The 12,175-nt window shown below is 40.7% G+C and overlaps 1 protein-coding gene across 1 annotated transcript in view; it reads right to left on the bottom strand.

Annotated features, from left to right (window-relative positions):
* KIF24 (kinesin family member 24) overlaps positions 1 to 11,858 on the bottom strand; it is a 63,860-nt gene extending 52,002 nt beyond the window's left edge. Inside the window, exons 1-2 of the mRNA XM_023203323.2 lie at positions 11,217 to 11,858; positions 6,836 to 7,025 (exon numbers count right to left, since the gene is read on the bottom strand). Coding sequence (XP_023059091.2) covers positions 6,836 to 7,025; positions 11,217 to 11,839 — 813 coding nt within the window. The 5' untranslated portion in view covers positions 11,840 to 11,858. The remainder of the gene's footprint in view (positions 1 to 6,835; positions 7,026 to 11,216) is intronic.
* Between the last annotated feature and the right edge of the window lie 317 nt (positions 11,859 to 12,175).

The raw sequence follows: 12,175 nt of genomic DNA, 5'->3' as shown, positions 1-12,175 counted from the left end.
GCCTACCAAAGTGCTGGGATTACAGGTGTGAGCCACTGTGCATGGCCTAAAATCTGGTTTTAATGAACATTATTTATATCTATCTCATATATGGTCTCTAGGCAAGGAGACAAATTAATTAGTTGCTCAAATATCACCATAGGTTTTTACAGTTAAGTATGAAATCAAAAGCAAAGAAACCCACTAAATATATAGTTACCTATAGATGTGGATATATTCAGCATTTCTCAAAAAAAAAAAAAAAAGAAAAAGAAAAAAACTCACAACTAAAGTGAGAATACATTTTTTTTGTTTGCTTTTGTTATAGCGAGTATATGGCAATTCTGCCTCTCCTTCTAAAAGTGCTCATGGATAACTTTAGCTTTTGAGTAAAGACCTTAGAAAGCATTTGTTAAGGGAATTAGTATCTTTCCTTCCCATAAGGTTTAGATATTGGTTTTCCTAGTACTTTTGTAAATATCTTTCATGAAAGATATGTAAACATGCAAGATTATTACAGTTAACGTACATACACAATTCATAAAGTCCTTTGCATCACACACACTTTCATTTGCTCACTTTATCAGTGAGGCTGAAGTAACACCTATGTTGACCTCACTAACCTTGACAGAATCAGAGTTCCACAGTTTGTTTGTTTGTTTATTTTGAGGCAGAGTCTCCCTTTGTCACCCAGGTTGGAGTAGTGGTGTGATCTTGGCTCACTGCAACCTCCTCCTCCCAGATTCAAGCGATTATTATGCCTCAGCCTCCCGAGTACCTGGGATTATAGGCACACAGCCACCACGCCCAGCTAATTTTTTGTATTTTTAGTAGAGATGGGGTTTCGCTATGTTAGCCAGGGTGGTCTCAAATTCCTGGCCCCAAGTGATCCGTCTGCCTCAGCCTCCGAAAGTGCAGTTTATTTTTTAAATAAGTTTTTTTTCAGATTATAAAAGTAACATGTGGGCCAGGAGCTTGTAATCCCAGCACCTTGAAAGGCTGAGGGGATGGATCACCTGAATTCAGGAGTTTGAGACCAGCCAAGGCAACATGGAGAAACCCAGTCTTTACAAAAAATATAAAAATTAGCCCAGCATGGTGGTGTGATACCTGTAATCCCAGCTACTCGGGAGGCTGAGGTGGGAGGATTGCTTGAGCCCAGGAGGTTGGGGCTGCAGTGTGCCATGGCTGCACCACTGTACTTCAGCCTGGGCAACAGAATGAGACCCTGTCTCAAAAAATAAATAAAAGTAACATGTATTTATAGGATATCTCTGGAAAGATAAACTTAGAACAGGTAACCCCACTTGCCTTCATGGAGGAAAAAGGATTAAAGGGACACTTTCATTTTACACTTTTGTACCTTTTGATTTTGAAATAGGTGAATCTATCTTATTCAAATATTTTTACTTTTTCATATAAAAGTAACACAGCTGATTATGAAAAATGTTTTAAATCCCAGCACTTTGGGAGGCCGAGGTGGGCGGATCACAAGGTCAGGAAATCGAGACCACGGTGAAACCCCGTCTCTACTAAAAGTACAAAAAATTAGCCAGGCGCGGTGGTGGGCGCCTGTAGTCCCAGCTACTCAGGAGGCTGAGGCAGGAGAATGGCATGAACCCGGGAGGCGGAGCTTGCAGTGAGCTGAGATCGCGCCACTGCACTCCAGCCTGGGCAACGGAGCAAGACTCCGTCTCAAAAAAAAAAAAAATTTTTAAATATGGAATTTATTTATTTGGTCTCAAACTCCTGAGCTCAGGCAATCCGCCTGCCTTGGTCTCCCAAAGCACTAGGATTACAGGTGTGAGTCGCTGAGCTTAGCCAAATATGGAATATTTTTAAAATTACAATACATGCCAGGTGCAGTGGCTCATATTTGTAATCCCAGCACTTTGGGAGGCCAAGTCAGGAGGAGTGCTTGAGCCCAGGAGTTGGAGACCAGTCTGGGCAACACAGCAAGACTTTGTCTCTACAAAAAATATATATATCTACTAGCTGGGCGTGGTGGCATATGCCTGTGGTCCCAACTTTTCAGAAGGCTGAGGTGGGAGGATTGCTTGAGCCCAGGAGGTTGAGGCTGCAGTGAGCCATAATCATGCCATTGCACTCCAGCCTAGGCAACAGAACAAGATCCTGTCTCAGAAAAATTAAAACAAAATAAAACAAAACGAAAATTAAAATATAGAACAAAATACAGAGAATAGAGAACAAAATAAAATTATCCTTAAATCTTGCTGTTCAGCCCGTTAACTTTTTTTTTTTTTTGAGACGGAATCTCGCTCTGTCGCCCAGGCTGGTGTGCAGTGGCGCAATCTTGGCTCACTGCAAGCTCTGCCTCCCGGGTTCACACCATTCTCCTGCCTCAGCCTCCCAAGTAGCTGGGACTATAGGCGCCCGCCACTATGCCCGGCTAATTTTTTGTATTTTTAGTAGAGATGGGGTTTCACCATGTTAGCCAGGATGGTCTCGATCTCCTGACCTCATGATCCACCTGCCATGGCCTCCCAAAGTGAGCCATTGTTAACTTTTTGATGTATTTCAGATTTCAGTATCATCTTTTTTTTTTCTAATACGTATTTTTTTCTTTTTCTTTTTCTTTTTTCTGCTTTTTTTTGAGACGGAGTCTCACTCTGTTGCCCAGGCTGGAGTGCAGTGGCGCAATCTCGGCTCACTGCAGGCTCTGTCTCCCAGGTTCATGCCATTCTCCTGCCTCAGCCTCCCAAGTAGCCGGGACTACAGGCACCTGCCACCATGCCCAACTAATTTTTTGTATTTTTAGTAGAGACAGGGTTTCACTGCCAGCCAGGATGGTCTCAATTTCCTGACCTCGTGATCTGCCTGCCTTGGCCTCCCAAAGTGCTGGGATTACAGGCATGAGCCATCATGCGCAGCCTCTTTTTCTTTCTTTATTTATTTTTAAGACAGAGTCTTACTCTGTCACCCAGGTTGCAGTGCAGTGGCACAATCACGGCTCACTATAGCCTCAACCTCCCAGGCTCAAGTGAACCTCCCACCTCAGCGTCCCAAGTAGCTGAGACTATAGGCACATGTCACCACACTTGGCAATTTTTTTTTTGAGACAGAGTCTCACTCTGTTGCCAAGGCTGGAGTGCAGTAGCATGATCTCAATTCACTGTGAACTCTGTCTCCCAGGTTCAAGTGATTCTCCTGCCTCAGCCTCCCAAGTAGCTGGGATTACAGGTGTGTGCCACCAGGCCCAGCTAATTTTTGTATTTTTAAAAGGTGGAGTTTCACCATGTTGGCTAGGCTGGTCTTAAACTCCTGACTTCAAGTGATCCACCCTCCTCTTCCTCCCAAAGTGCTGGGATTACAGGTGAGCCACTGCGCCCAACCACCAGCTAATTTCTTTCCTTTTTTTTTTTTTTTTTGAGATGGAGTATCACTGTCTCTCCCAGTCTGGAGTACAGTGGCGCAATCTCGGCTCACTGCAAGCTCCATCTCCCAGGTTTACACCATTCTCTTGCCTCAGCCTCCCGAGTAGCTGGGACTACAGGCGCCCGCCAACACGCCTGGCTTTTTTGTATTTTTAGTAGAGACAGGGTTTCACCATGTTAGCCAGGATGGTCTTGATCTCCTGACCTCCTGACCCACCCACCTTGGCCTCCCAAAGTGCTGGGATTACAGGCGTGAGACATCGCGCCTGGCCTAATTTTTTTTCGTAAATTTTATAGAGACAGGGTTTCACCATGTTGCCCAGGCTGGTCTTGAACCCCTGGGTTCAAGTGATCCTCCTGCTTTGGCCTCCCAAAATGCTGGGATGCTAGGCATGAGTTACCACACCCAGTCTATATTTTTTCTTTATTTAAGAAATTGGTTGTACAGGCAAGCAGAGGCCAGACCATGTAGAGTCTTGTTAAAACTTAAAAAACTTTATTGTAAGTTCAAGAAAGAGTCTTAAAGGATTTTAAGTAAAAGAGTATGTGTATATTTAGCAACTATCCTTCTATTTGTATTTTACCAATAGTATTTTAATAATCAAGTATGGTTGTTGCATGTTTAAACAGATGCTTTTATAGTACCTATCACAGTTAATAGCTTTCCTAATACTGAACTTGCATTATGCTTGCATGCCAGTATAAAGTACTGAAACTAACTTGCTAATGTCTTATGTAGGCTTTTGTATTCATATTTATAAATAAGATTGGTCAGGCCAGGCGCAGTGGCTCACGCCTATAATCCCAACGCTTTGGGAGGCTAAGACAGGTGGAATGCTTAAGCTCAGGAGTCCGAGACCAGCTGGGCAACATCATGAAATCCCATCTCTACAAAAAATACAAAAATTAGCCAGGCATTGTGGCATGTACCTGTAGTCCCAGCTACTCAGGAGGCTGAGGTGGGAGGATCACTTGAGCTCAGGAGATGGAGGTAGCAGTGAGCCAGGATCACACCAGTGCACTTCAGCCTCAGTGATGAAGACAGACCCTGTCCCAAACAGACAGACAAAAACCACTGGTCCACAGCTTCTTTGTGTGTTTGTGGGCCAATCTTACTACTTTGTAATATGACATCTGCATTAGTTTCCATATTAAACTTGTATTCACTTATTGACAATTTCAAAAGACTAGAATGAAATAATATGATTTCCTTGTTTCACTCATTATATTGATATAAAGTTTAACGGTTTGGTAGGATAGCACACTACATGTATATGATCATATTTACTAAGTAACAAGATTTGAAAACAAAGGACATTTAATAAAACAAACACAAAAACCTATTATCTCTAAATATGCTTAAAAATAAAACCCAAAGAATCTATGGTCAATATTTATTTAGTACCCAGTTTGCTATAAACCTACCTTTTCTTCTTTATATTTGAGGAAGAAAAAAGAAAAAGAAGTCCTCCCAACATTTTTATATCATAGCATTGACAGATAAGGACTCGGACCTATGAGAGCAAAGGTCCAAAGTTCAAACAGCAGAGAAAGTGCCATGGAAACTATGGGTATTCAATAAGTATTGACCAGTGGTAATGACAAAAAAGTAAGGTTATTGTGTTTGGGGATAACAGAAAAATACAAAAGATAAGATGATGCCTCCTTGAGGGAATTACTGTGACAGAGGCATCATTAAGGAAGTGTTAGGTAGGCAGTGATTGGATAGGGCTATTACGATGGCCATAAGTAGCCATGGAAGTAGATAGCATTACAACTAATTGGTCATTTAGTCCATTTTCAAAATAAATATCTCCCACTGAGACCTAATAGACCGTGCATTGATCAGCAATCGATAAGGCTGTTAAAGTGATTGGGTTGGTTTTACAGTGGCCTAATAATTTAGTACCAATAGAAACACTCAGTGGATTACTCTGAATATCACTGTGAAACGCAATTTTGGTAACCAAAGAAAAAGAAGAACAATACATGTTTGAAAGAGGGGGAAAGTGTTAACAAATTTGACTTCAGCATTAAAGGATTTATTCCACTAATGTAAGATCTCAGCTGACTAAGGTGAATTGTTAGCATACCACATTTTTTTCTCTCTACCAGTCACTCGGTTTTGAGGCAAGAGAACAAGAGAGAGAAAGAATAAATATAATATGAATGTTTAGGGAAGTAGATTCAGAGTAAGAGAAACTGTGTATTCGCAAAACTTAACATCTGATGGATTATCTGGTTTTAGATTACTCACAATTGTTTCACAATTTTAGGAGTACCTAAGTGATGATTCTTTCCATCTGTGGAGTTTGCTGTTTAAATATGAGACTAAATAATTATTGCAAGGTACCTTCAGCTTGGAATAAGATCCTTTCAATACCAAACTCTTTCTCCTTGAACTCTTCATAATCACTCTAGCAGGCAGTGAACATTATTTATATGTCTGAGTTATCAGTGTTTTATTTAAACCCTTATATGGTAGATGTGAAATCATATCCTTGGATTATATTTACCCACTGCAGTCTACCCTGTATAAAGTGGTCTGCTCAAAGCCCAATTTTCACCAATTAAGTATAAGCCCAAGACAGCTGAGAATCAAAATAAGCACACGGCTGGCAATTGTGGGTCCTGCTGCCCAAAAAGATATTGTCCATCATTAAACCCAAGTCTCAAACTCAGCAGATGAGAAGTTCACACTATGAGATGCAAACAAGAATGGAAATCAACTGTGTGACATCTCATAGTCACTCTGGGGCATATATTCAGTGACTGGTCCTGTTGACAACTACTTAATTATTTATTTGTTTTTATTTTTATATTATTTTAGAAGCAGATTCTCCCTCTGTTGCCCAGGCTGGAGTGCAGTGGTGCAATCATAGTGCACTGTAATGCAGAACTCCTGGGCTCAAGTGATCCTCCCACCTCAGCCTTCTGAGTAGCTAAGACTACAGGTACACACCACCATGCTGGGCTAGTTTTAAATTTTTTTCTGGACAGACAGGGTCTCGCTATGGTGCCCAGGGTGGTCTCAAACTCTCAGGCTCAAGTGATCCTCCTGTTGCAGCCTCCCAAAGTGCTGGGATTATAGGCATGAGCCACCACACCTGGCCCCACTTGATTATTTAAATTATTTTTATTCCTTCATTCCTCCTTTTTTTTGCTGAATATGTATAATTAAATTCACACAAAGCATGTTAAGTGAATATATGATGTAGCTTCACTGCACAACAGAAATTGTTTTTGTATCCCCTATTGCACAATCTTTTTAAAAAAATGAAGGCCCTGGATATCAATGACTTAAAACAGTGTCACATCAGGAATGAATGTCAACACCCAAACCAGAAACATGATTTTCTGTGTTCTAACAGAAACCTGTATGCCACCACTCAAACAAAAAGCAAAAAAACCACGACATACTTGATAATATTAGTTCCAAACATAAAAGGAAAACATCATACCTGCAAAATATATTGAGTGAGGTCAACTGCTTCTTTCTTCTCATGCACGAGTAGAGTTTCTTTGTCTTCTACAGTAATAATATTAATTTCTCCACGACGTACCTCCCTCATGCCCAGGGGGCGTTTTCGAACACAAACTCTGATTTTCTCCATCTCAGTCCAAGGATTCTCTTTCTCTGAAGTGTTCTGTCTAATATATGTTTATAAACAGGCTTTTAATTTTTAATAATAGGACAAGATGACTTAACAGGTCAAAGTATCGGTACATTTTGCTGTATATTAGGCATAATATATTTCTTAAAGTTACAAAGTAAAGGGTCAACCCTGAGAAAGTTCTTCTATCTCCATCCCCACCCTACCCCACCTCTTCCCCTGCAAAAACATAAAAAACAGAACAACAACAAAAACCAACCAACCAACCAACAAAAAAACCCCTAAGAGATCTTATATAGGATACTATTTTATACAATTGTTTCACATCAATTCTGATTTTCTTAGCCCTCCAACTGGCTGCTGAAAAAAAATTTTCTGTCACGGAGGCTGGAGTGCATTGGCATAACCACGGCTCATTGCAGCCTCGACTCCTGGGTTCAAGCAATTCTACCTTAGCCTCCTGAGTAGCTAGGACTATAGGCATACAACACCATAGCTGGCTAATTTTTGTAAATTTTGTAGGGACAGGGTCCCACTATCTTGCCCAGACTGGTCTTGAACTTATGGCCTCAAGCAATCCTCCCACTTTGGCCTCTCAAAGTGCTGGGATTACAAGCATGAGCCATCACGCCCAGCCTGGAAAATTATTTTTTTACTGGGATCTGAACTGGTTAAAAAAAAAACAAACCAGCAAATAATTTTCTAATATAATGCATAAAGCACTACTTTTATGGCACGTTTTAAAGCAAATTTTATTTTCTTAACCAACATTTAGGGACTTTAAAATGCATCATTTTTGCATGAAACTGCAGGTGGAATAAAGAATGAAATGTACCATTTTGAGGTACTGTGGGAAAATCTTGACAATCACTAAAACTGGACGATGGGCCAGGTGCAGTGCCTCATGCCTGTAATCCTAGCACTTTGAGAGGCTGAGGCGAGCAGATCACTTGAGGTCAGGAGTTCGAGACCAGCCTGGCCAACATGGCGAAACCCCATCTCTACCAAAAATATAAAACTTCGCCGGGTGTGCTCACTTAAACCCAGGAGGTAGAGTTCACAGGTGAGATAGTGCCATTGCATTCCAGCCTGGGCAACAGAGCAAGACTTTGTCTAAAAAAAAAGAAAAAGAAAAAGAAACTGGATGACGGACATATTGGGATTCGGTGTTCTATTTTTTCTTCTTTTGCATATGTTTGATTTTTCACAAGAAAACGGAATTCTTTGTTTTGTTTTGAGACAGGGTCTTGCTCTATCACCGAGACTGGAGTGCAGTGGTGCGAGCACAGCTCACTGCAGCCTCAACCTCCTGGGCTGAAGCCATCCTCCCACTTCAGCCAATAGTAGCTGGAACTACAGGTGCACACCACCATGCCTGGCTAATTTTTGTAGAGCCAGGATCTCACCATGTTGCCCAGGCTGGCCTCAAACTCCTGGACTCAAGCAATCTGCCTGCCTTGGCCTCCCAAAATGCCAGGATTACAGGCATGAGCCACTGTACTCATCAAAAATGAAAAATTTTAATTTTTAAAATTTTTTTTTTAAATTTTTGAGAGTCTCGCTGTGTCACCCAGGCTGGAGTGCAGTGGCGCAATCTTGGCTCACTGCAACCTCTGCCTCCTGGGTTCAAGCAATTCTCCTACCTCAGCCTTTAGAATACCTGGGATTATAGGCACCTGCCGTGACACCCAGCTAATTTTTGCATTTTTAGTAGAGATGGGGTTTAGCCATGTTGGCCAGGCTGCTCTTGAACTCCCGACCTCAGGCGATCCACCTGGCTTGGACTCCAAAGTGCTGGGATTACAGGTGTGAGCCACTGCGCCTGGCCTAATGCATCATTTTAATAAGGGTTTTGTGTTAAAATCTTTAGTTGTTGGATATCAATAACCTAATCATATAAAGCTGATCAAAGAGGACAGAAAATGTTTAATCCTTTTTAAAATTGCCCAGGGCTCGAGGATGACTCATATGAACAAAAGGCCCATAGTTTTCAAGTTCAAGGGGCAAAAAGACATGCATGTTTTCTAAAAAGCTCTAGTTTGGGCAGGGCGGAGTGGCTCTCACCTGTAATCCCAGTGCTTTGGGAAGCTTAGGTGGGAGGATCACTTGAGGCCAGGAGTTCAAGATCAGCCTGGGTAACATAGTGAGATCCCCATCTCTACAAAAAATTGAAAAATTAGCTGGGGACAGTAGTGTGTACCTGTAGTCCTAGCTACCTGGGTGGCTGCGGCAGGAGGATCGCTTGACCTCAGGAGTTTGAGGCTGCAGTGCGCAATACTGTGCCACTGCACTCCAGCCTTGTTAACAGAGCAAGACCTTGTCTCTATAAAACAAACAAACAAATAAAGAGTCAAATAAATGAAATGGTAATGGTTAAACTAAAATATCCATCCTATTTTCGATGTTGTTAAATAATGCAAAGCGGTATTTTTATTTATAAGTAATTCCAATTTAGATTTTTATGTATTGTTCAATAAAAAAGTAATATTCAAGAAAATACGCCGGGCGTGGTGGCTCACGCCTGTAATCCCAGCACTTTGGGAGGCAGAGGTGGGCGGATCATGAGGTCAGGAGATTGAGACCATCCTGGCTACCATGGTGAAACCTCATCTCTACTAAACATACAAAAAATTAGCCAGGCATGGTGGCGGGTGCCTATAGTCCCAGCTACTCGGGAGGCTGAGGCAGAATGGCGTGAACCAGGGAGGCGGAGCTTGCAGTGAGCCAAGATTGCGCCAATGCACTCCAGCCTGGGCGACAGTGTGAGACTCCCATCTCGAAAAAAAAAAAAAGAAAATATTTACTCCTTTAACACTGAGGTAACCAACAGAATAGCAACAATCTGCCTTCATAGTCAAGGAACAATCTATTCCTCTCAGAATTAAAAGAAGAAAACAGTATTATATGCTCTGTGATCTCCTAGACCAAACAAAATGTTTCCAGAAATATTATAAAAATTCACTTATATATTTCAAATTATTAAAGATATTTTTACTGTTTAAACTGAGTCTTCTATTTTTATGGAGTAAAGAACTGATTATGAGATCTTCTGAAACCTTAGCCAATGTAAGATCAGATATAAATACTTTATCGTTTTTTTTTTTTTTTGAGACGGAGTCTCGCTCTGTCACCCAGGCTGGAGTGCAGTGGCCGGATCTCAGCTCACTGCAAGCTCCGCCTCCCGGGCTCACGCCATTCTCCTGCCTCAGCCTCCCGAGTAGCTGGGACTACAGGCGCCTGCCACCTCGCCCGGCTAGTTTTTTGTAGTTTTTAGTAGAGACGGGGTTTCACCGTGTTAGCCAGGATGGTCTTGATCTCCTGACCTCGTGATCCGCCCGTCTCGGCCTCCCAAAGTGCTGGGATTACAGGCTTGAGCCACCGCGCCGGGCCTATAAATACTTTATCTTAAGGTATGAATAACAGTATTTTTAAAAAGAAAATATGGCTCAAGAATGAATTTTATTTTCCCATAACTCACATATATAACATTTAAAATAAAACAAGGAATACTTTTTTTTTTTTTACAAAAACATACTTCCTACTATACCATTGTTAGTAGTAGGGATTACTTGTTATTTCACCTCTTAGGGACCTTATTTCAAATTCTAACTCGAAGCACTAGGTGAAAATAACTTATTGTCACCCTGACTCTCAAACTCTAATCTCCACCTACAATGTCTTACTGTTTGTAACCACCAAAATTGTTTTTTCCAGGGTTGAAATTGTAGAAAGCACTCAAAATCAGGATCGTATTTCAATGTGTGCAGGTGAACTAACTGCTCCAAAGACCTACTTAATTAAACTACATGCCCTTGTTTTTAACAAAGCATCTTTAAGTCTCCTGGTTGGGTTAAGTGAATTTGGATTGTGTAATTTTTTTCTCTATTGTAGAAGGGTTAACTATTTTACTTTCACGGATGTACTAGATGTATCATGTTACGCTATAATAAATAATAGAAACAGGTCTGCTACAGATCCTGGCAAGTCGCAGCTGTTTTGATGTACATGAACAATATCATCTTTCTCCTACCTAGAAAGTTCCCAATTTCTCATTAATTTTCCCACATCCAGGTATTGCTATTATTGATGCAAAAGCTGTTCATGATAATTTCTGTTATATTCATTTACTGTAAATAAGGAGTAGATAATGTCTGCTGGACATGAAGGAGAGGCCTGCCCTTGCCTGAGGCTACTTTCCCTCAAAAGAAAGAAAGATAAAATTTATTACCTGATACAAGAATGAGGTATTCCATAGTTATACCCTGAAACATGAGAGATTCTTTGAATAATGGGAATATCATAATCCCCCAGTATTGGAGAAAAGTAATTTGGTGAAAAGAGTGACGTGCTGATTTCTGTTTGCACATAGGAATCACCAGCTGTGGCATTCATAATTCCTGTTTTTGTATGGTACTGGGAATCATCTGGTAGCGTGTGTTCTAGCATTTTTAGGTAAGTGGACTTCTGTTCATTTGCAGAGAAATCTGATAAATTGCACATTTCAAACCCATCATTGCTGGCATTTCTGTCTTTATTGTCAGCAGGAGAATCAAAATTCAGTTGTCTGCGAGGGCCAGATCTTAATTCCTGAGACTTGATGCGCAGGCTGCTTGTCTGAAGATGACACTCTGGGATACTGACTGCTTTATCTTCTTCTTGCATAATCTTAATAATTTTGATAAGTTGGAAGAGACGTTTGCGATCGTTCATGTCGTGGACTCCTAATTTGGAGTAGTCTTTCATTGTAATCTTGGCTAATTCATCTATTTTCTGAAGGCCAAGGGCAGTGAAATGAGAATAATACTGTGCAAGTTCAGCTTCACAAAGACATTCATATAACCAGGATGCCATTTTGGTGAATAGGTTTCTATAAACTCTGAAGAGAGAAAGAAAAGCCATTTGCTTGAAATAGAGTATATGCAATACAATTATTTATCTTAAAAAATGAAAACCACAAACATGCAAAAAATGTTTTATCTGTCAAGTTCTCAATAAACATATTTTTCTTGTGAAATTATTGATTAAATAGCATAGTACATGAACAAAGATGCTTTGTATTGCATATGAAGAATTTGTGGTAACATATAATTCGTTAATTTGCTTAATAAAAAGAGACCTTCCATTATATATATATATACACACACACACAGATACACAAATGAACACATACATAACACATAACTTACT

The sequence above is a fragment of the Piliocolobus tephrosceles genome, chromosome 14 (assembly GCF_002776525.5).
Source record: "Piliocolobus tephrosceles isolate RC106 chromosome 14, ASM277652v3, whole genome shotgun sequence".
NCBI lineage: Eukaryota > Metazoa > Chordata > Mammalia > Primates > Cercopithecidae > Piliocolobus > Piliocolobus tephrosceles.
This window is presented reverse-complemented; position numbering and strand designations above follow the sequence as displayed.